The following is a 22,658-nucleotide window of genomic DNA, read 5'->3' as shown; positions in this document are numbered from 1 at the left end:
AACAGACAGGAAGAAGGCAAGAGAAAACAAAGGCAAGCAGCAAGGAGATGGCTGAATTATGTGAGAGAATACCTGCTACAGTCAGGCGTGATGGTAAAAGAAGGTACAAGAGTGGCACTGACTAGAGAGAGAGATGGCAACAGCTGACATAACACTCTGACCCCATAGAGAAAATGGGGAGAAAGGGGATGATGATGATGATGAATGCATACAGAAACTAGAACTGTTCTGCAAAATTTGTCTAATAAGAATCGTGCATAATTCTTGCAAGGTACCCAAATCAATGTAGTTACCCAAGAAGTAACATCCAACTGGTAGATGTTCAGAATGGTGATGCCTGCATCTGAGCTTAGGACAATGCCTACTTTGAGTCATACATTCTCATTAACCTGAAATGCACCATGCTGTTAAAATGATGCAAAAGCTAAGTTAAAAAAATACCAAGCCAAGAACAGAACCCTGAGGTACTCCACAACAAACAGATTTCTTTGTAGAATGTTCCACGAGGACAACTACTTGTCAGGTTCTTTTTGTTAATCAATTATTAATCTGCTTTATAAAGTAAGAATTTACATTATGCTGAAGTACTTGACAAATGGTGTTGCACGCAAAAGTATATCAAATACTTTTACTAAATCAAGACGCACTACTCTAATAACACTAGATACACTACCTACCATCTTTGATTATCTGCATCCTCTTTGAACCATAACTTAGATAAGTCACAAGGGAACATGATCAGACTCTTGTAGTGTGTTAACCTTGAGTATATGATCTATATAGCATGAGATCTAGTGGTGACGAAGGTCATATCAGGGAGAGCACCAGTTCAAACTTCATTGCAGACAATGACAAGTCATAAAAAATAAACAGCAATGGAATCAACAAATGTGACATGCACTGGAAGGGCAAATCAGCTGTTTTGGATGTGCTGCAGCCTTGTTTGGGACACAGGCCAAGACCACCAACCCCAATGTGAGGCAAGACAGTTATGAAAAGTACAGAATAAACCCTTAAACATGTCAGAGAGGAGCTCAGCTGCTAATATTCCTACAAACATGAATAGCAGCAAAGTTGGCTACTGAAGTTCATTGAAATGTAATAAAGTAGTCAGTTCATGATGAACAGCACCAGAATGAAAACTGAAATTACCACTGTCAGTCATACCTAAAACAAGCATAGCAAAGCTAGCTTGATATATGTCAGAGAACATTTGTAACTAACTTTGTTTCTTTGTAATTCTTCTTCTTCTTCTTTCGGGTTTTCCTGGTTAGGGGTCGCCACAGCAACTTTGTTTCTTTGTAATTAAAAGGACAATTTTATAGCACTTCCAGAGGTCATGACTAAAATCCAGTCTGTCCATATCTCCTTCATTCCTATTGTTCTATTTCATGGCATATTGTAGCTGAGAATAATATTACACAAAATAAGTTAAATGAGCATGCATATGTTTATTTATATGAGTGTGCGTGTCCTTGGAAAATGGTTTAGTTGTCTGGACTATTTTCAGACATTTTGTATAACTGGTCTGTATAGCTTTTCAAACCCTTGAAGGTTACAGGCATAAGTACATAAGGGCATCACTTCTAAAAAGTATGTCAATATACAGCTTCAGACATTTTGTTAAAAAAACGCAGATATGAACATTGTCTGTCTGCCTGTAACCATACCTAGAGTGCAACACAGCATAAAGTAATCGTTTTCTCATTATGATCCCCAGTAAGAAATATACAGAAGGGGTTGTTATAGTTATTCTTGATGAAGAGTAGATCTAGTGGCGCTAAAGATATTCTATAAATAAATAAACACCACTTGAATAAATAATGCAGTATTATAGAACGTAAACACAATGTTACTTTGAAAATAAGCAGAAAGCAAGCAAAACTCCATATTTTATGCTGACACCAATAATTAAATTATCCCCGATTTACATCACGGGTGGCATTAATAAGAGCAAGTAATTTCCATGTGAGGAAAGAAATCTGGTATCATAATGTCTGTTTTTTAGGGTGATTTGCATATTATTCCCATGATGGTCTTTGTGCTAGCTCATATGTAATTGTATATACATTTGAAACTGTTTATCCAGAACATTAGAATTATAAAACCGCTTCAGTATATGCATATTAGCACTGGGATGTTTATCTTTCTATGCTTACATAACAGTTAATGCAGAAAAAAAACAGAAGTAATTTTGTCAAACTGTGAAATGACTCCTTATTAAGATTAAGCATACACAAAGAAGAAAAGCATTATGAATAAATGTGATATAAGAATGAGCAGTAATAAAAATTAGTGTATTCATAATAATCATTGCTAATAAAATACCATGGATACTCTTGCTGTATAATACAGCTACATATTTCGAGATCTCATATAAGAAGAATGCTTCTACAATCTGGGATAAAAGAATGAATATTTATCAGTACGAGAACAATCAAAAGCGAAAAAAGATGTACTTGTAGGAGAATCATAAAGGCAAAAACATTGCAAATAATGCTGATGTCACAGACTTAACACAAAAGTGCTGCAACAACTTATGTAGCCGATGCATTTTTTTTACTTTTTTTACCAGCAGTGATTATAATGTAAAAATAACAGTCATTTATATGTCATTTTTTGAAGCTCTTGAAATAGGATATGTGTGACAGCTGTTATGATTAAGTGGGGCATTAAAAGCAGCTGGGTTTATTCTGGTTCATGCAAAGTATGTACAGATGAGTGTCATTTCTCTGGCTAATCAAGTCTTGATTCTGCAAGATACTGCTTTTTGAAAGTATCTAGCTGCCCCAAGTGTTATGATCTCGTATTTGATTATACTGAGGTATGGCTATAGAGGTCAAAGGTCCCTTGCATGGGGATATAGAGATTCATACACACTACAGAACAAAACTCTATGATTTTGTATTTTTAAACTAAGATTTTCACACAATTGAGATCTGAATAAGGGTAGCATATCCAATGATTCTTACTGTAGCAGCTACAACTGAGACCATAAGCAACTACGAGTAGCCCATCTGCAGACTTGTAAAACTGATCATTCTAAGGAGGTTCTTGCAATATGTACTTAGAAGATTATACATTAATCCAGGATAATAATTTTGCCCCTGCCTAAAGCTTTCTAATATTTCTTTACATTAATTTTTATAACTGTATCGTCAGCTTTTTTATGCTGTATTTGTTTTCACCGGTCATCCTATTCATTCTATTATCTACTGTGTACTGTAACAGGTGCATTTGCTGAACCACTGTTATAAAGGGATACATTCACATTCCTGGCCTCTCTTTTTGTGCAGCATTACTCTGTGAAGAGCAGTGCTATGTCATTATGCAAATAAGGACAACAGAGGTTGTTAACTCTGACTACAGAAATGTGGAGATGTTTTGATAAATATGGCCCGGCACAAAAAAGAGTAAAGTACTTAAGGGATAAGCTTTAAGAGGAAACCTAATATATGGATAAGGTGCCTTAGATGTTGGTGTGTTATTATGATTCATAGAAATAAACGTACAAGGGCCTCATTTGCATACAGAACAGATAAAGGAACCTGCACTTAATGTTTAACAGCACTATATTACCTGGGGATTATTTAACCTATGCATGGAATTATTTAGGAAACAGCTGGCTTTATAAAGTATTTACGCCCTGTATTCTTCTACTGAGGAACCTCTGTGGATGTTACAATTGTTGGATATGCCTGGTAAGGTACATACCAAATGGGGAATCAATGATTGGTCTGATGAATGCCAAAGACACTGAAACTATGACTTTCTTGGACTTAGATGGCATACCTTTGTTTATAAGTTGCACAACATAGAATGATTTCCATACTATTGTAGATATGTGATGGTCAAAGACTAGATTACTATGTGTGTCCCCAGGTCCCTGAATACTGGGTCAACCCTTAGGGGTGTGTAGTTAATATGATATTTACCAGGGGAGGATGACTTTCCAGAAGATACAGGTATACATTTCTTGGCATTTCATTTTAGTCCATGGCTCTGAAACCAGTTATTTGTCTGTGTCAGCCCCTCCTGGAAAACATTTCTGTCAGTATAGGATTCAATGACAGCTCCTAATTTGCAATCATCTGCAAATTTAGTCAGCCAGAGGCTGACACTGGCTTTGACTTCAGAGAAGTGAATGCCAAAAAGGAGTAGTCCCAGGGCTGATACCTGAGAAACTTCACTTGTGACTGTCCTCTTTGTAGAGGTGGACTCCCCAATTCTAACTTTCTGGGTCCTGTCTATGAACATCTGTGGCTATCCACCAGGTGACATAAGGGTTTGTGCCTTACCTCTTAAGTTTATCAACAATGCCCAAGTGAAGGATTGTGTCATATGCCTTGGCCAGGTCAAGGTATGCAGTGTGAACCACTTTGCCTTCATCCATTGCTTTGGTGACCTTCTCAAAGAAGTCCACCAGGTTGATTAGGCATGACCTATCCTGATGAAAACAAATTGAGTTGGGTCCAGTGTCATTTTTGATCATGTCCAGGATAATTTTTTCCATGGTTTTGCATATAAAACTATTGAGACTTATGGATATGTAGTTTCCAGGATATGTAGATGGCACACCTTTTTGCATAGAGATGACTATTGCTGTTCTCCATTCATGAGGCACAAAGCCTGATTGGAGACTACAGTTCAATAGCAATTCCAGAGGGCCTGATAGAGCATGTTTCATGCTTTTTAGGAGGCATCCTGGGATATTGTCTGGGCTGCACACAATTGTGTATTGCCTTTGAGGGTGTTGGCATCACTAAAGAATGCCTTGTGGTTGTCTTTGACCTGGGATGCCAAAATTACATCAAAGTTGGCATTGGTAGACATTATTTTTCCTCTGGGTTGTTTTTCTAAGCCTGATGAGAGTGATTTTATCTGGCTGGGTGCTGCACCTCCTAAGTTTTGCCACAATTATCTTGCTTCTGTTATACAGCCTTTTGATGTTGTGATTCCACCAGGGTGACTTGTTTTTTAAGTTAGTTCTGTACTTCTTTCTGGTGGGTACAGCTGCCTCTATGCAGCCATTAACATGCTTGTATAGATTTCTGTGAACAGTTCAGCATAGGCAGCAGTGTTTTCAGGGTTTATGGGAGCCTATAATTTTGCCAGGATATCAACCAATAGTAGGAAGTTAGCCTTAGAATTGTTCCTGGAAATTTCAGGGTTAGCTGGGATTCCAGGTTTTATTTTTCTTCAAAGGAGGCCATTTTGTGGTCTGACCTTACCAGATATGATATTACACTAGAGGATATACAGCAGTCTCCCATATTAGTGAGAACCAGATCTAGTATAGTTGCAACCCTTGTCAGTGTACCAAAAATCTGGTGCAGGGAGTCTTTGTTTATGAAATCCAGGAATCTCTGTTCCTGTATGTTTAGTGTCATATATGATTCCCAGTTAATAGTGAGGTATTTAAAGTCACCTATGAATATGGTATTGGGTTGGATGGTGAGCATTTCCATTAAGTTTAAATACATAGTATGGGTTTCTTGGGTCATAGAGGAGGAACTATAGCTTGCAAGGAAATAGTATTGGATTTTGCCTATGATCATTTGAACATGGAGAAGCTTAAGTACATTGTTTTGTTTGACTACTCTTGAGGCATATTTATTTCAATGTAAATTGAGACACCTACAGCTTTAGTCCTTGTTAGTGTAGTAGCTGGTCTAAACATGTGAAAGGCTTATAACCTGCACTGTTAATGTGCTTTCTGTGGCTTTAAACCATGTCTTAGTGACCACACAGACATCAACATTCTCTAGGGAGAAGAGAGCTTCTAGGAAGTGGAGTTTCTTGTTTATACTCCTAATATCGAGTTAATAGTAATACCTTTAGATTTTCTTGGTTTCAGTTTGCTATGTTGGAAGTACTTTCAGTTTGGCATTGCCTAAAAAATGCACTATGGAGGGGACAATGTTTTAGCTAATATTCGAAAGCCTAGAGGTGAGAGGTGCAGATCATCCATGGTAAAGTAGCATGGCCTGTTGGCCATCTTCTTCCATGTTGACAAATATTGCACCTCCTTAGAATGACACTAAAAACTAAGCCAGTTATTAAAGCCAGTCATCTTTTGTTCATATTGTGGCATCATCCTTGGAGAAGGTAAAATGCTGCTCCATGCTAGGTTAATACCAGCCTGGGACACATATTCCAAGAGCTTCACAATGTCTCTCTTCATATAGTCTAGGGAGGTATGTTTCAGCATCATTTACAGCCAGATGGACTATCATTGAGTCATACTGCTACTTGTAGTCCAATGACCTGAATGCATGTGTAAATTGGTGGATGCTTGCCCCTGATAAGCAACTGACCATGACATTCTCCTTACTCAGATAGTGGAAGGGACATCAGTGTGTCTCACAATAGAGTCTCCAATGACTAGAATGTTGGATTTTGTAGTGGCTTGTCTTACAGGCTTAGAAGTAGAGGCTCAATGAAATGTGGCTATAATTGTTGATGTGTGTGTTGTTTTGAAATAGTGCATTTGGAGATGCTGATGGTTTTTGTTATGTGTACTTTGTCCGGGACATCTTTGGGGTTTAGGTAGTTTAAATTTAAGTGCCTCAGCATATGTGGGTCTATATGTCTGCTTTGAATTGTGTGTGATGGGTGCGGCGTGTGTACTACTGACAACCTTATTGGCATTAGGACTACTTTTATGTGAGAGCTTTGCCTCCAGTGACATTGTGTAAATCCATCTCTCACATACCATATCAGTTTGCTTGAAAATTAATTGGTTGCCAGTAAATGTGAGGCAATTTCTACATTGCCTCAGAATACCCATATCCACCTACCTAGTAATGGACATAGTGCAAAAGTTCATATCCATGGCAACAACCTTTTTTATTGATTAGACATTAGAGTGAGAATATAAAGTAATGTCTTAAATTTTATTAGACTAATTTGTTTTTTAAAGTTTTTTTTTATTCTTGGCTTGTACTAGTTATCAATAATTCGTCATCAGGCATTTTGTATATATTGTACATAGTTAAATAGTTAAATTGTTATTTTAGTTATTTACAATTTGTGTTTTTTTATTTAATTACTATATTATACTGCAAAACTCAACATATGTAATCATTTGTAAAAATTAATAAAATACTTTAAGGAAGAGAATATAAAGTAATGTCAGGAGTATCCAGTTTGCAAATCTGGGGGCAGTGTTTGTCAATGCAAACTAGTTGTCCTGTGTGCAACTAAGTATTGGTGAAATTTCAATGGTATTTTTATAGGAAAAAATGTCAACTCAAGCTCTCTGTGACTATACAGGGCACTGCCAAACACTTGAGGGGAAACTAATAAGTACAGATTGATGATGCATGGATAAAATATTTAGGCAGATATTCTGAAGTTAGAAACAAATCAAGCAGTACTTATTGAAAAGAAATAATTAACTTGTCAAGAATGATGAAAAGAGGAGAGCCACCTGAATTGCTACTGCCTGACTTCTACTAGTGTTTTCTCACCACAGCTTCACTCTGCTGGGATAAAATGCTCCTTGGCTTCTTCTCTCACCAGAAGCAAAACAGTAGCACTGATCTCAAGGTGAGAAGCAGGCTACAGCCTATTTGTTGATTCACAGTCTTGTCCCAGATGATGTAATGGTCTATAGGCTTGTTGTAGCCTTTTCCTGGTAGATGCCTTGAATAGCAACCAGACCAATCAGGCAGGTGAAGCACAGACACACACTTCCCAATCAGAAATAGTCAGGAATCTATGCACTCTGCTCCTTCTGTCATCAGGAGCAAAATATAAGCGCAAATTCCAAACTTGCACCTATGACGCAGATATTAGGCTTTCTGGTGATCAACAGTTCCCAGGAAATAATGTTTTTATGCTCCTTCTCTTACCAAGAGCAAAACAGAAGCACTAATCCCAAGATGACTTTAGAGAAGCAGAATATGGGCTTTCCAGTAATTGGTGATCTTGGAGTGGATGATGCAGATTTTAAAGCTAAGATGGAAAAACGGTTTAATATCATAACAGCACAGTGTGCACCAAGCAGTTAGATATAAAAGAGGGGGTAACTTAAGTTTTAGCTATGTAAGTGGAGGGCCACTAATTTTAAAAGAGCAAGATAGATTGGAGGGGATTGGGCACTTTGTATTCTGGAATACAGGGGATGGCCAATAAATTTAAATATTTGAATGGAAATGATTCCACAGAATTATACTTTTCTCAATAGCCAATGAAAGAGGAGAGGGGAAGAGAAATGTGGTCAAATTAAGATAAGGTGCAGACAACAAGAAAGATAATTGAGTTTAAAAACACAGCAGCACCAGGTTGGGAGGGTGGGGAAATGTCTGTGTGACTCACAGGAGACACAGCTGTGGTCTCTTTCTGATTTTATGCAATTAAAAACAGAATACAAGTAAAACACAGTGTAAAGAAAATGAATCACAATATACAAAACAGAAGTAGGCAATAAAGCAACACAAAAATAAACTAACTTTTCCCTCACAGCAAGTTGTGGCAGAGACTGGTTGAACTTTTCTAGTAATGCCTTGGAATGTTTTATTTTACCACTTAAACAGAAGGTTTAGTTCTTAGCTCTATTCTCAGTTTGCAGGTATTGATGTCAGTGCAAACATCACTTCAGAACAACTTTACTTGGATGAACACTGCATATGTAATATCATTATGGGGGTTGTGTCATATAATTTTTTCCCACAATGATAGCAAGTGTTGTTTGATCGATGATTGTGATTTTGTGTTTTGTGTTTGACTGTGGCATTAGGGCAGAGAGGACAACTTCAATTAAAATTTACAGCTCAGCATGCATCTATGTGGATTAATACATGTGGCTACATTTTTAGGAACAAATGTGCAGAGGGAACAAAGATTTGACAATGAATCGAAAGTAGACTTCATTAGCATAGGTCACTTCAAATGATTTCTCATTTACCTCTCATCACAGTTAATTTGCTTACATTAATTCTTGGCCGTCACATGTTACCATAAATGGCCTCCATGAATTATTACCTTACTACTCTCATTCAATGATAGCATGGATACCAGCCAAAATTTAACGATTAGAATTTAATGTGGTATATATTCAAAAAAATGCTCTACCAATGCATAAGGGATGCTGCCTCAAAATGTATGGGTGTGAATGGAAAATATAGTCCACTCAAATTAGGGTAAAATAAATGTTAGGGTAATGCGATATCTGTGTGTGTGTGTGTGCGTGTGCGTGTGTGTGTGTGTGTGTGTGTGTGTGTGTGTGTGTGTGTGTGTGTGTGTGTGTGTGTGTGTGTGTGTGTGTGTGTGTGTGTGTGTGTCTTCCTTGGTAATGGACCATAAGTATAAAATAGAACAGCGATCATTTTGCAGACTGCTGTATCTTGTCTCTTTAGTACTTCATCACTATCTACCAAATCACCCTCTGAGCTCTCCAGATAAAAAAAACTGCTTGAAATTTATAAACCTAATTGCATTTGCACTACTGTTTTATTTGATATTATTTAACTCTCTGGAGCTTTTCTTCCTGAACCTCCTCTGAAAATGGGTGTTTATTTCCCAGTTGAACTTTCCCGGTAAACTAATGTCAATAAATAAATATCCCATGTGACAAGTATGCTAAAAAGCAAGTGTACATCTAACATCCTGTGACAGATGATTTATAAAGACATGGAGAGTAAATTGCAGTAAATTGGAAGTATTTAATATGATCCCCCCCCCCCCCTCGGTAATCTGCAATGTTTTACCCTAACTGTGTGTTTTATAAAATGATAAACTTGGTGGGTGTGCTTCTTGACAATACCACATAGACATCATCTTTGCTCATCCACTCTTGTTAGATGAACACTTACAAATGCATGTTAATATGTAGACCTGGTGTGGTCACTCCCTGGGGGTGGAACAATGAGTATTAGAGCTCCTCCTTTCCTTTTGTTTTACATATTTGGTCCTCCCATGCTAGACTGAGCTAAAGCTGCTTTGATCACTAGAAAAAGAGAGACAGAAAACCCCAACCCCCACACACCTACACACACACACACACACACACACACACACACACACACACTGAGCTGCAGTGGTTCTCAAGGCAAGTGTGCTGATAAAATGTTTAACAAAATAACAATAATTTAACATTAATTCTGATCATATCAGCAGAGGATACTTCAGTGAATACAAGTAAACCTTTACATTTTGAATTATGGTTTCATGGAAAAAGACTGGATAATAGATCATTGAACATTTCACAAACTGTCACGCTGCATATGAGAAAGTTATTACTGAGTAAACAGTGCTGCTGCTGTTTCATCTAAAAGGTGTCCTTAGGCTAACATGACACACAGGCATTTAGTTTTTGTCCATAATTTGTTATGCTATTAATTTGAATGTATGCTGCAAAATGCAGCTTTCATCATGTAATGCCGCTTTGCTTATCGAGGGAGAGTACGACATAAATAAATGACGTGAAGTAGTGTCTCTGGGGCATTATAATGCATTGCTCAGAACTGAGCTGGTAACGGAACTGCATCATTTTTTTTAACAGTTTATGCGTGCCTTATGATAATGAAGGTTCTAGTATGGGGAGGCAGAGAACAGGAAAGTGCAATTACATCAGCTTTTCCCAGTACACAGATGTGTTGCTGGTGACCGTATTTTCTATTACCAGTTGGATTTTGAGTTTTTTTATCTAGCTTACTAAAGGTCAGCTTCTAGACATGCTACAGAGAATATGATTTGATGTGAGGGAGTAACTCATTGTAGAGGACTGCAAAGCATCCCATGGCAATAAGCTGTTCTGTGTTATTCTTAACAGCACATTTTATAGTGCTTGTTATTCTAAACATTAAAATCACACGTATTTTATACTGAATTCACATATATATTACATTTTACATGTGCACGCACCAGTGGCATAGAGAGATAAAGTCCTGAATACAACCCATGAGACCCAAGTATGATTATTCGCTTGGGTGCTTTATAGCACAGGAGAAGAAATGGATGTGCTCATGCTGAGGGGAGGGGGTCAGTACACTTGGATGCATCTTGCAGTTAATTCCAAGATGATACTCCAGCAGGACCACTGCATGCTTTCTCCTAGGTCGTAATGTGTGCAAACAGGGAGTGGGAAATTGGGAAATTAGGAGACAAAAAAAAATCCTTGGGAACAGTGTGACACTGCACCAGCATGCCTCAATGTCCTTTCTGCCAAAAATTAAAGGTCATATATAGTCTGGCAGAGGCTCTTTTTGGGCAGCACACTGGCACAAAGGATAGTGTTGTTACCTCATAGCAAGGGGTTCTCTTGTTCGATTCTCAGCTGTGATGCCTTCAGTGCAGAGTCTGTATGTCGTCCCTGTGTTTGCATGGGTTTCCTATGGGTAGTTCAGTTTCTTCCCACATCCCAAAGACATACAGTAGCTTGATTGGACACTCTAAACTGGCCATAGGTGTGAGTGTGGATGTAGTGTGGAAGAAGTAAAGTGGCAGGACTAGCCACTAGGTAGTGTAAACCTTGGCTCTAGATGACTGTCACTGGTGAAGTGACACCCCATGTGCAAAAATGGGAAAAGGGGTTGTGGATGGATGGATGAAGGCTAGTCTAAGTTCAGTAGACCTGGTAAATGAATAGAGGACCATAGAATAAGCTGATGGTGTGATATTAGAAGCCAAAAATGCCCCACTGTATGTTTGTGCTTATATACATACCTTTCAGCCACTTAGTGCAGGAAGTCTGGACAAAGCCAAAAATGTTGTGAAATGCAGCTTTGCTTGTCGAGGAAAAGTATGACATAAATAAATGAAGTGAAGAAGTGGGGTTTTGAGGGGTTTTGAGTTTTTATCTAGCTTAGTAAAGGTCAGCCTCTTGGCATGCAACAGAGAATATAAATTGATGTGAAGGAGTAGCTTATTGTAAAAGACTGCAAAGCATCCCATGGCAATGAGCTGTTCAGGGACAGAATTAAAATATTGCTTTTACAAACTTAGTATGCATTTTCTGAAGAATGTGAAATCTGAAACCCAAATTTATGTCATTATTTAGTGTCTTTAATCCTCAATGATTTGGCAAAAAAACAAAAATGTTATGGGGAATGGACCCAAAATATTGGGCAAAACTCTGTACATCCTGAGAAAATCTGGACAGTAGGTAGGAATGTCACAAAGAGGTATAAAAATTAAATTATCTTAGGTGCACTGTAAGTTATATAGGAAATCATCTCGTACCTGGTAGTATCTGACAGTAATTAGATCAAAGTAATAAATACTTATGTCACAAGGTAAGTTAAGAGGGGATTATTACATGCCTGGCATTATGTAATCAGTCAGGCTTGACCATCAAAATCATCAAGATCAAATCCAGAACCTAGATATAAGAAAATTCCAAACATCAGACAATCTCTGTCTGATCATCACTTTTAGATAGCTTTATTAATAGTTAACATTTAAGTAAAGTCCTGAAGACTTGCTTTATAGTGAATGTGTATAGGAGTTTATTGTGTGCATAGGTAAGGTAGTCTAAATATGTATGATTTTCATTTTAACAGTGAATATAAATAAAATAAATGTCAGTGTCAATGCAAAACTAAATAGTCTCTGGCTAAAAGATTTGACATTTAGCTCAGGAACAGCTAATATTTATCCTGAAAGTGTAGTCCTTGAAGATCATAAAATAGATTGTCCTTTCTGTGTTAATATGATCATCTAATGCAAATTGTTTTTCTGGTTTAGTACTTCAGTTTAAATAAATAAATGCAGATCTCTATCTACTGGTGTAGTAATGTAATTTAATTGGGAAATGCAGATTTACCTGTGCAAGTGTAGTCATCATCATCATCACCACTTGACCTCTGTATGAAAAAGCATTGTATCTACACTAGTCAGCTAAGCTCCTTGTGAAGCTATGAAGTGCTAATGCACTAGTTGCCCCACCCCCCGCTAACTTCAGCAGCAGTAGAGATAGTACACATTTGTAGGTATCATTTCTTTTTGTCATAGTTTCATGTCAACTGGAAGCGAAGGATTCTTTTTCTGATTTCTTTTTAATAATACCCATTTTACCTTTTGAAGGTAAGTATTTGGTGATACCTGCAGAAAGAAAATAGATGACGCAACTATTCCTCATTGTATAAATAAAGTGGATGAAGGTATGACTGCCAGGTAAAGCCATATAGTACTGGCTCTTAAGAACAGGCTTTACATAATAGTTAAATTACAGAATGTTAGAAAATGGTTGCTGTTTATTATGATATAATGCAATTGGCTATAATAAAGATAGTTTAATTAAAATGATATTTTCTGACTCTGTTACAGTGCATGATAATTCAGTGTATCTATGACATGCTATCCAGAATAGTACGTCCATTTGGTCTGTATGCTGTCATCTATTTCAAAGTATATATAAAAAACAGAAATGGAAAAGACATTTAAACAGATGGCATTGTGGTGTTAGGAATTCCCTATATTTTAGTTATTTACTATATAGTTTTGAAATGAACTGTAGTGATGATTAGGAGGACTTGCACCTGCTGACTATTAGTAGACTGCTGCAGTAAAGGGAAGGAGAGAAGAATAACCTCTGCAGATGGACAGTGCAATGGCCTCATTTCACTGAGACATAGCTTTCTACTCTAACTTCTGTGCTATTATTTGTACACTTGCCCAGGGACCACAAAGAATAGAAGTAACCATATAGGTAAGCAGCAGGATCATTGTTTTAAATAAATCATGGTGTTTGCAATTACCTAGAGGGAATATTTACTACATTTTTTTCATATTATGGCTGCGTGCTGTCATGAGATTAAATCAGCATGATGGTCAGACTATGCTATCATAATCGTGTCCTCTGAATTGCAGTGTAGGTTAAAAGTTTATAGGTATGGGGCTAAAGAAATGCGTTTGTGCGATTTATGCACAATATAATTCAAAGATGAAGTATTCTGAATGTATAAAAATAATCTAATTCATTTTATTTCACTGTGCTACTGAAATTATAAAGAGTAATGAATATTCCAGTAAGAAATACATGAAGATGTAATTTATCTTATTGTATTTTACAGTGCCATCATATTACCTATAAAAATGCCATAATGTCTTCTAGGGCCTAGAACAGGTGACAACTGAGTCTGTAGTCCTGATGAAAAATGCACAGCCCACTAAACTACTGAAATATATAACAGCAGCTTGGATTGTGTGTGATAAGGCAGCAGTTTGCACACAGCTGCTCCTTGTACAAAGAGGCAGACAACCTCATATTCAGTTGTCTCTAAGTATGTGACTAGGTTTTTCCAGGCCCAAACTGGTGAGTAACATTCCCATGCGAGGATAATCAGTAAGATCAGTTAAAGAGATGGGAGGAGTCAGTGAGGTAAGAGAGGTAAAACTTAGTGGGATTAAATGAACCACAGTGATTAAAATGATCTCATCCTTGTTAAACTAAGACTGCCAGGTGCAGATGTCTGCCAGCTACACATGACAGGCACGAAATATAAAGAAAGATGATAACAGCTAAATATTCAGAGCAGACCTATGGCTACAACATTGGCACTGGTTACATAACTTAATCTCTCAAATATATAAACCATAGCAGACATTTATTTTATGCCTTAACGTTGTGAAAAATAATAAAGACATTCAGGCAAATGCAGTCACTAGCAGTGAAAACATGGCTCTATGGATAATTGGTATTACTGAACTGCAGTTTAATACCTATATACCAATGCTCTATTCCTGCATTCTTCTTCCTTAGAGCAAGAACAGTCATCCATCTACCTACCTAACTGAATAAACTGCTTGAAACTTTTTTAATTCTCCCACAGGGAGGGCATCAAATACAGAGATTCTCCTTGATCTGCTAACTAACATTATTTTATCTGGAATAATCCTTTGTACTCGGTTTCATATTCTTCTCTGAAGCTGAATGGACATTATCAGTCATATACTGAGTTGCAAATACTTCACTGAATGCCACATAAACAGCACCTTTTATATGTCTTCAGTTTTAGGTATTTACAGTGAGAACAGCACATGCTGTATGAGGATTGTTTCCAGGAACAATCCAGGAAAGAGCTGAGATAGAGCAACATGAACTATCAACATAAAAGATGCAAACATTTCAAAAAGGAAACTAGTAGTCCATTTGTGCAGATTACATACAACATTATCTACAGCAGTTTAGAAATGACAACTGAAAATCATATAGATATGTGCTTACTGGGGAGGGGGCACATTGCCATAGGACTGATCAGTGAGACCTCATTAACTGAGACTCACTCATCATGAGAGCTCTATGTCAAGTACTGCTGGCAATTGATTGTAAGGATTGTAATGATCACATATGAGTACCTTTATTTGTTATAACTAGGTGAAACAGAGACTGAGCAAGCACAGAGTACAGCGCACAAACATTGTTGCATAGTGACAGCCATTTCCTTTTCACTGTGCTAAATCGATCTTGGCGGATATGTACAAAACAAGGTTTGGAGGATGTAGAAGGGCTCACTATCGTGCAAAAGTGCTTATTTAGATTTTTGATTTTGTATGTAAGATGATAGATGAGATGCCACTCAGTAAGATGGAACTTTGTACAGAATGGCTGCTTTTGCTCCTTTTTGTTCATTTCATTGTTATAGCATTAAATGTGTGTGTGTGTGTGTGTGTGTGTGTGTGTGTGTGTGTGTGTGTGTGTGTGTGTGTGTGTGTGTGTGTGTGTGTGTGTGTTTGTGTGTGTTTTGAATATGTACAGTGGCTTTGATTTGTAAGAGTCAGACTGGACTTCCACAATAAGGTGTTCTGTACCTTTTATTTATTCATATTCATATAACAGGAATCAACCTACTAAATTCAAATGTCTACTTATTTGTTCATAGTTACAACAGAAAAATAGGCTCCTTATATAGAATAAAACCTTTTTTAACCCCAGCAGCCAGAGCCAAGATCGTTCACTCCTATCTAATCTCAACCCTTCTGTATGCTTCACCTATTTTTATCAACCTTAAGAAAACTAACCTAAACAAATTAGCAACTTCCTATAATAACATTGCCAGATTTGCTACTGGCAATCCCTTCAGAATCCACCACTGTTCTAATCTTAGGCAACTAGACTGGCTGGAATTCCAAAACCATCTGATAATCCCCCAGCTCACAATTGCCTACAAGATATTTTACCAACCCAATAACACCCCTATACTCTCAAAGCTCTTAATCCCATATAATAATCTGAACTCCCTACGTTCTTCTAGTAAACTCCTTGCTAGCATAACAAAGTCTAATAATACGGCTGGTGACTCTCTGTTTACCAACACAGCAGGAAAAAACTGGAACCTGTTACCCAATGAACTAACTCTAATTACATCCTTGCCACTCTTTAAACAAAAATGCACTGGTTATGCCCTTGTAGTAAACCTGACTAACCACCCTCTTCACCTCTGTTTCTTCCTCTTGTAACCAAACTTCCAAACATTTAAATGCTTAGTCTTGTAAGTAAGACTGACGCTATTTAAACTCTAATCAACCTATTGTTTAAATCCTTCTATCTGATGTGAACAATTGTATATAATTCTTACTGTATTACATTTGTTTTAGCTTTCTTAAGTAATATTATGTTTACTGTAGCTTTCCTCAAGTGTTTTTATCTCTAGAATGTAACAATTACCTGTTTTATTTTGTTTATTAATCCTTTATTTACCATGTAACAATATTTCTATACTTTTGTATATCTGTGTGGAGCTTTTCTCCCCGGGCCTCTACTGAAAATGGAAATATATCCAGCTAGACTAGCCCAGTCAACAAATGTAAAATGATCATAGTTAAATAGCAGCTTAGCTCAGGCAATTAATGCCCTGAGCTGCTAACAAGCTTTATCCTGTAGTCCACTAATTTATTCTTTCAATATCCACTCATAAACTGCTTGACTCAGAGCAAGTCATTTAAAAGAGTACACCTTGCTCACTGATGAGATCTAGAGTCTACCCCTCGGGGGAGGACAGACTAGAGAAGCTTTAGGAATTGTGGTAAGGAAGAGCCTTCAGAAGACAGTGAGGGCGGTTGTCAAAATTAGTGATAGACTGATGGCAAACTGACTCGAGTGTAAAGATAAGGCGGCACTCCTAATCTCAACCTGTGCCCCACAGCAGTATCATGATAGTGCTGAAAAGAGTGCATTCAGGCAGTGGCTGCAGGACCGGCAAGATGAAATGGCTAGGCTTAAAATGACCCACAAGGGCAGTTAGCCTAATAGTGATCTATAAACCGATGAAGAAGTATGGTTGGGCAACAGGAATAAACAAGAGTCTATTACTAGGGCTGAGAGGATAAAACATGCAGGGCCAACTTCTAAGAGATGCTCAAGAAGCCATCAAGCTTAAAAGTGCAAGTTAGCATGAAACCTTTATCTTACTAAGGAACATTGATTGAGCATATGCCGTTATGTAATAAAGTATGCCAGCAATTTACTAAGCTTTTATTTTTATTTATTCATTTATTTATTTTTGTTATCCAGCTGTATCTGCCTTAGCAGTCAGAATAGTTAGAAAAAATAATCCACACCTGACCTTCAGAAGAATGATGAAAACGTATTTTGTTTCCTTAGTCTCATGTGGATTAGGTTGCTTTATGGTTAGTGCTTATGCACTATCACTGAGAGTTTTTATGTTTTTAGAGCTCATGTTACTTGCCATCTTCTCTGTGGAGGAACATGTTTAGGACACATGCAAGCTGAATGAAATTAAACAAGATTGTATTCTGTGGTGGTACTTTCACTGAATGTAGAAACCTGGCTACAACACAAGGAGAATTCCTATAATTATTCTGAAAATTCACATAGGATCTGTGACATCTATCTAAAAAACACATACAAAAAGTTAACTTAAGTATCTTACTTGAGGCTGCAGTTTGAGATTTTTATTTTCTTTTAGAAGAACTCAAACTCTCTTGAACAAAACCTTGGATTCATTTCTGGCTTTGTGTATAAATGGATATATATCAAACATTGTGGTTCTGAAAGTGAACATTTTTAGTAGGAGCAATTATGGAAATGTGTTGACTCTTGCATGGAATTCAGGATGTGGATATTTTCTACACATATAGTTTGGAGATTTAATGTTTTAAAGTCACTTATCCTGAGAATAGAAATAATGTGTTTCTTGAGTAATCTGCCAAGTTTGAAAGGTTCTTTATATATGATGTACTGTCTATACTGTTCTATATTCTCTTTCCAGTTTATTCCGCAACACAGTTTGTGGCCCATGCATTTTGTACTGTAATCTGGGTTCCATGCATGCTGAATTCCATTTCTCTGCCTTCTCTACCCTGCAACCAGTGTCCCATGTCTATTACAGTGCACTATGTTCTTCAGACATGTGGTGTCATGATTTATGTACTATCCAATCTTCTGTGTAGTGTGGAGTGCATTCAGTGGTCATGCCATCTATTTCCTCTGCATGGTGCTAGATAGTATGTGTCCTTTGTATGCAGCAGTGTGCAATCACTTGTCCCTGTGTATGCTGCAATGCAGTATATTGTCTGTGCATTCAGCTGTGTAGTGAGTGCTCTGGAGATGACAATGGTCTGTTTGTCATGTAAATCTTGTAATTCAGTCCCTGTCTTGTGAATAATGCCACATGGTCTGTGTCCTAGGCATGCTGCAATGCAGTGTTTCAGGCTTACACTGGTACAGTGTGTCATATATGTCTCCTGTACATTGCACTGCAAATTATTCCTTGTTCATACTTTAAGGGGGTAAATACCCCATTATGAAGAGTACAGTATAGTATATGCCCTGTGTATGTTGCTATGTAGTTTGTCATCTGTGCTTGTTGCGGTGTTTCCATGTCATATGCATGATGCAGTACTGTATGAATCCAGCAAATCATTAGTCCATTATGTAACTTATGCTTCAAAAATTGAACACACACACACACATATATATATATATATATATATATATATATATATATATATATATATATATATATACACACACATATGTATGTATTTTTTTTTTCAATTTAGATTGCGATCTGTGCATGCCTTCTTGTGTTCCATGTGTTGTGTGTATGGTGAAGTTCAGTTTATGTATGTTTATATGCTGCAGTTCACAATTTGTCACATACTTACTAAATGTGTTGTGTGCATGATCATTTACTCTGTTATAAGAATATTGCCATCTGATCTGTGCTCATATAGTTTGTAGTACAGCCTGTGTCACATGTATTTTTCAGTTCAGAATTCATCCTATGCAAACCGTACGTGGCAAATGCATGCAGAAAGAAGTTCAGTCTGTTATAGATGCTGCCATATGGTCTGAGTCCCACAAATACTGCAGTGCAGTGTGTGTTCTTTGCATGCCACACAATGGCATGTATGTTATGTAATGCATTGTAGTCTGTGTTCTGGAAACCCTCCCGTGTTTTCTTTATTGTATGTATGTTGCAGTATTTCTGTATCCAGTGTATGTTTATGTGCATGCTGAGCACTGGCATGCTCCCTCTATATGTGAAGTTGTTATGCAGTCTATGTTTTATGAATCTGGCCCTTGTCCCATGCATATTGCAGTGCTTTCTGTGTCCCATACATATCACACTACAGTATATTTCCACATGTTGCAGAGTAAACATTACTTTATGTGTAAGCTGCAGTTTAGTCCATGTCCTGTGCATGCTGTCATGTATTTTTTGAGAGATGTTTGCTGTACTACAGTGCCCTGTGAATGCTGCACTGATCTATGCATTGCATGCATGCTGTACTACAGTAAGTGTCCTTTCATTATCATCTGTATGTTCCACGAATGCTGCAAAATAATCTGTGTGACATGTGACATGCTGCCATTTTTTCATCTATATGAGTTGAAGTACAGTGCATTCCCAAGTATGCTCTACTCCTGCTTGTGTCCAGTGCAAGCTTTAGAACTGTATGTGCCACACACATGTAGAATGCAGCATGGTCTGTGCACTGTGCATGCAACCATATTAATGAGTCACGATCCCTTTTCCGGTACTTGTTCATATGCAGTACTGACATCACAATAAGAGATTTTCATCTATATACTAGGACTATATGACAATGAAATGTTCTGTTATGCATAACTGATTTTTTTTTTATAAACATAATCATCAAAACCATCAAATGAATGCTAAACTGCATGATTTTAATCTTAGACCTGGACACATGGACTTTCTTTAATAAAATGAATGGCATTTCACCATTCACCTTATTGCTCTTAGAGAAATTAATTTTTCAGTAGAAATAATCAATATATAGGCATACAAACCGCATGCATTATAGAGACTTGCCAATACTACTTTCTGAGGAGGTTGTAAGCATTTATGCTTCATTATTCTCTTGTATGTACTATATTCAAATTATGCTTATTAATTTCAACAAACAGTGTGCAGTAATATATCAGTTCTGTACTGTTTCATTTCTTTACTGGATGTTTCACATCACCTGTGGTGACTCATGTTTTACGAAGTATAGAAAACTAAAGCACTTAAATACATTTGAAAATGAAGTTGTATATATCATTCACATATCTGTTTTCTATTATGGGTGCAGCTGTTGACCTTTTGTAGTTTTCTTCTTTGTGGTATAGTCGGATACACAAGACCTTAACAGACATCAAAATCCTATGATATTATGACGAGGAAGAAAATGTTCCTATCAAATATAAAGATGTATTATTATCAGAAATTAAACTCATACACAGTGCATGGTCATCCCAAGTTCAACATAAATGAGTGGCCCTGACATGCCATTTTAGCCTTCAGTCATAATGAAATGACACATGCCCAGAATGCATCAATGAGTTTTAGGACTCATTCAACTCTTTGTATAAACATCATACTCTTGAAATCAAGCCCTAGTGCCATTGTAATATAAAACTGTTGTAATAAAATGCCTGGTCTAACCATAAGTAATAACTGGTAAGAAGGGTGCCACCAAAGCAATATATATCATACAAGGTGCAACAATCTGTACTCAGACATGGAAAGGTCAAGAAATTTTCAGGAATGAGTCTGTGAAATTATGGCACTGATTGCATATGTAGACGTGCAATCTATTTTTCCTTTTTTGATATATCCTTATTTAAATAATACCTGATTTAATGACATATTTAAACACAGGGCAACAACATGTGACTGATCAGACATCTTTAAAACAATGTTGGAATAGTCTTTAACATAATTAGTCAAATGCAGGATAACAGAACACTATACCCACAGCATTTTAACGCTACACATTCACTGAACTTATAAAGAATTTCATCAAATTTAATAGCAAAACAGAATGAGCTGGTTTTAAGATGCTGTAACTTTGGAAAATAAATGGTACACAAGTAAATAACATAGAATAAAGGATCTAGATACAAACATAAAAGTTATCTGCAGACAGGTGCAGTGTAATGCTTAAAGAACTATTTACTGAGATACATATAAAGTCTCTCTTTTTAAAGTACCCTGCGCCTTTGTAAAATTTCTTACATGCAGCAAGACTTCAGCCTGGATTTGATGCTTCAAACAGATGGTGTCAGAATGAGTTTGTAATTCAGCAAAAAATAAAAGCATTTTTAGTTATACATGACTTCTTTTCCCTGTTTTCATTATAATTAAGTCTATACTTTTTTTAGACCTGACAAGATGATTAGAATATTCTCAGTCTGTCATTCTCGTATCTTAAATCTCTTGAATTATGGTTTTGTTTTCCAATTAAAGTTTTATTTCAGTTTTGCTAATGCTCATTGCATTCCCTCTTGCTCCCACTGAAAATTTTCACCTGTCATTTGGTAAAACATGACATTGAAAGGTTTATAAAATTTTCTAAGTCTGTGAATCACATCTGGATCTATTTTAGGGTGAGTTCGGCCCTTGGATTTTCCCAAGCACCTTGGTACACCACTGTCTTCTGGTTTCTTTAAGCAAGGAAATCCTTTTGTTTTGTTAAAATAAAAGTGTTTATCTGTTACAAACTTTTTTAGGCCTAAGAAGTCCTGGACTTTGGACATTTCACCAGCTGGATCACTGATTAATCTCTCACCACTGACAAAAAGAATCTGTGAAAGTGGAAAATATTGTAGCCAGTTTTCCAAGTGAAGGGCATAAATTCCTATGCGAATAGCACTCCAGGAAGCATCAATCAACCCTAGTGTCCTGTTCTTGAAGGCAAGTACTTCAAAGCTGGGGATTTCAGGTTTCTTGGACAAAGTCTGAGTATAGTCTGAAATGGCTCTAGTTACAGGATCCCTGACAACCACGATTAACTTAGTGTCTTTTGCCATTGAGTGAATCCTTTTTGGAGCTTCATTTGTAACAAAATAACTTGGTGTTTTCTCCATTGTGATCTGTCCATCTATGGTTTTGGGCATCAGGTTCCTGAAACAAAGCATATGAGAGGAAAAGAGAGAGAAATTGTGAGCAAAATGTGATGAAATGATTATACCATAGTATTAATAATATAGCTCAACATATTTTTGAGACATTCATATATTATTCAGACAAGTGGTTATAATTCATTATGATTGTTGTAAATCATTGCTAAATGCTATTATTACAATACTAAAACCTCATACTAAATAATATGCCTCTCAACTGTACAGATTTTTACAGAATGTCCAGATTTTTCCCTCATATTTTGGTCCATTTTCATAAAACCGTGTTTTTCTGGCAAAGTGGTGGCAAATCATTTAAGACTGAAGTTAAAAAACA

The 22,658-nt window shown here is 36.8% G+C and overlaps 1 protein-coding gene across 1 annotated transcript; it reads right to left on the bottom strand.

The window, feature by feature from the left end:
* Positions 1 to 21,201: 21,201 nt before the first annotated feature.
* Positions 21,202 to 22,325, bottom strand: LOC122816782 (heparan sulfate glucosamine 3-O-sulfotransferase 4). Its single transcript, XM_044089803.1, has one exon. It carries the CDS (start codon positions 22,316 to 22,318, stop codon positions 21,692 to 21,694), a length of 627 nt encoding a protein of 208 aa, XP_043945738.1. The 5' UTR covers positions 22,319 to 22,325; the 3' UTR covers positions 21,202 to 21,691.
* Between the last annotated feature and the right edge of the window lie 333 nt (positions 22,326 to 22,658).

Source organism: Protopterus annectens, chromosome 12.part0, assembly GCF_019279795.1.
Source record: "Protopterus annectens isolate FY-2018-M chromosome 12.part0, PAN1.0, whole genome shotgun sequence".
Lineage (NCBI taxonomy): Eukaryota > Metazoa > Chordata > Ceratodontiformes > Protopteridae > Protopterus > Protopterus annectens.
This window is presented reverse-complemented; position numbering and strand designations above follow the sequence as displayed.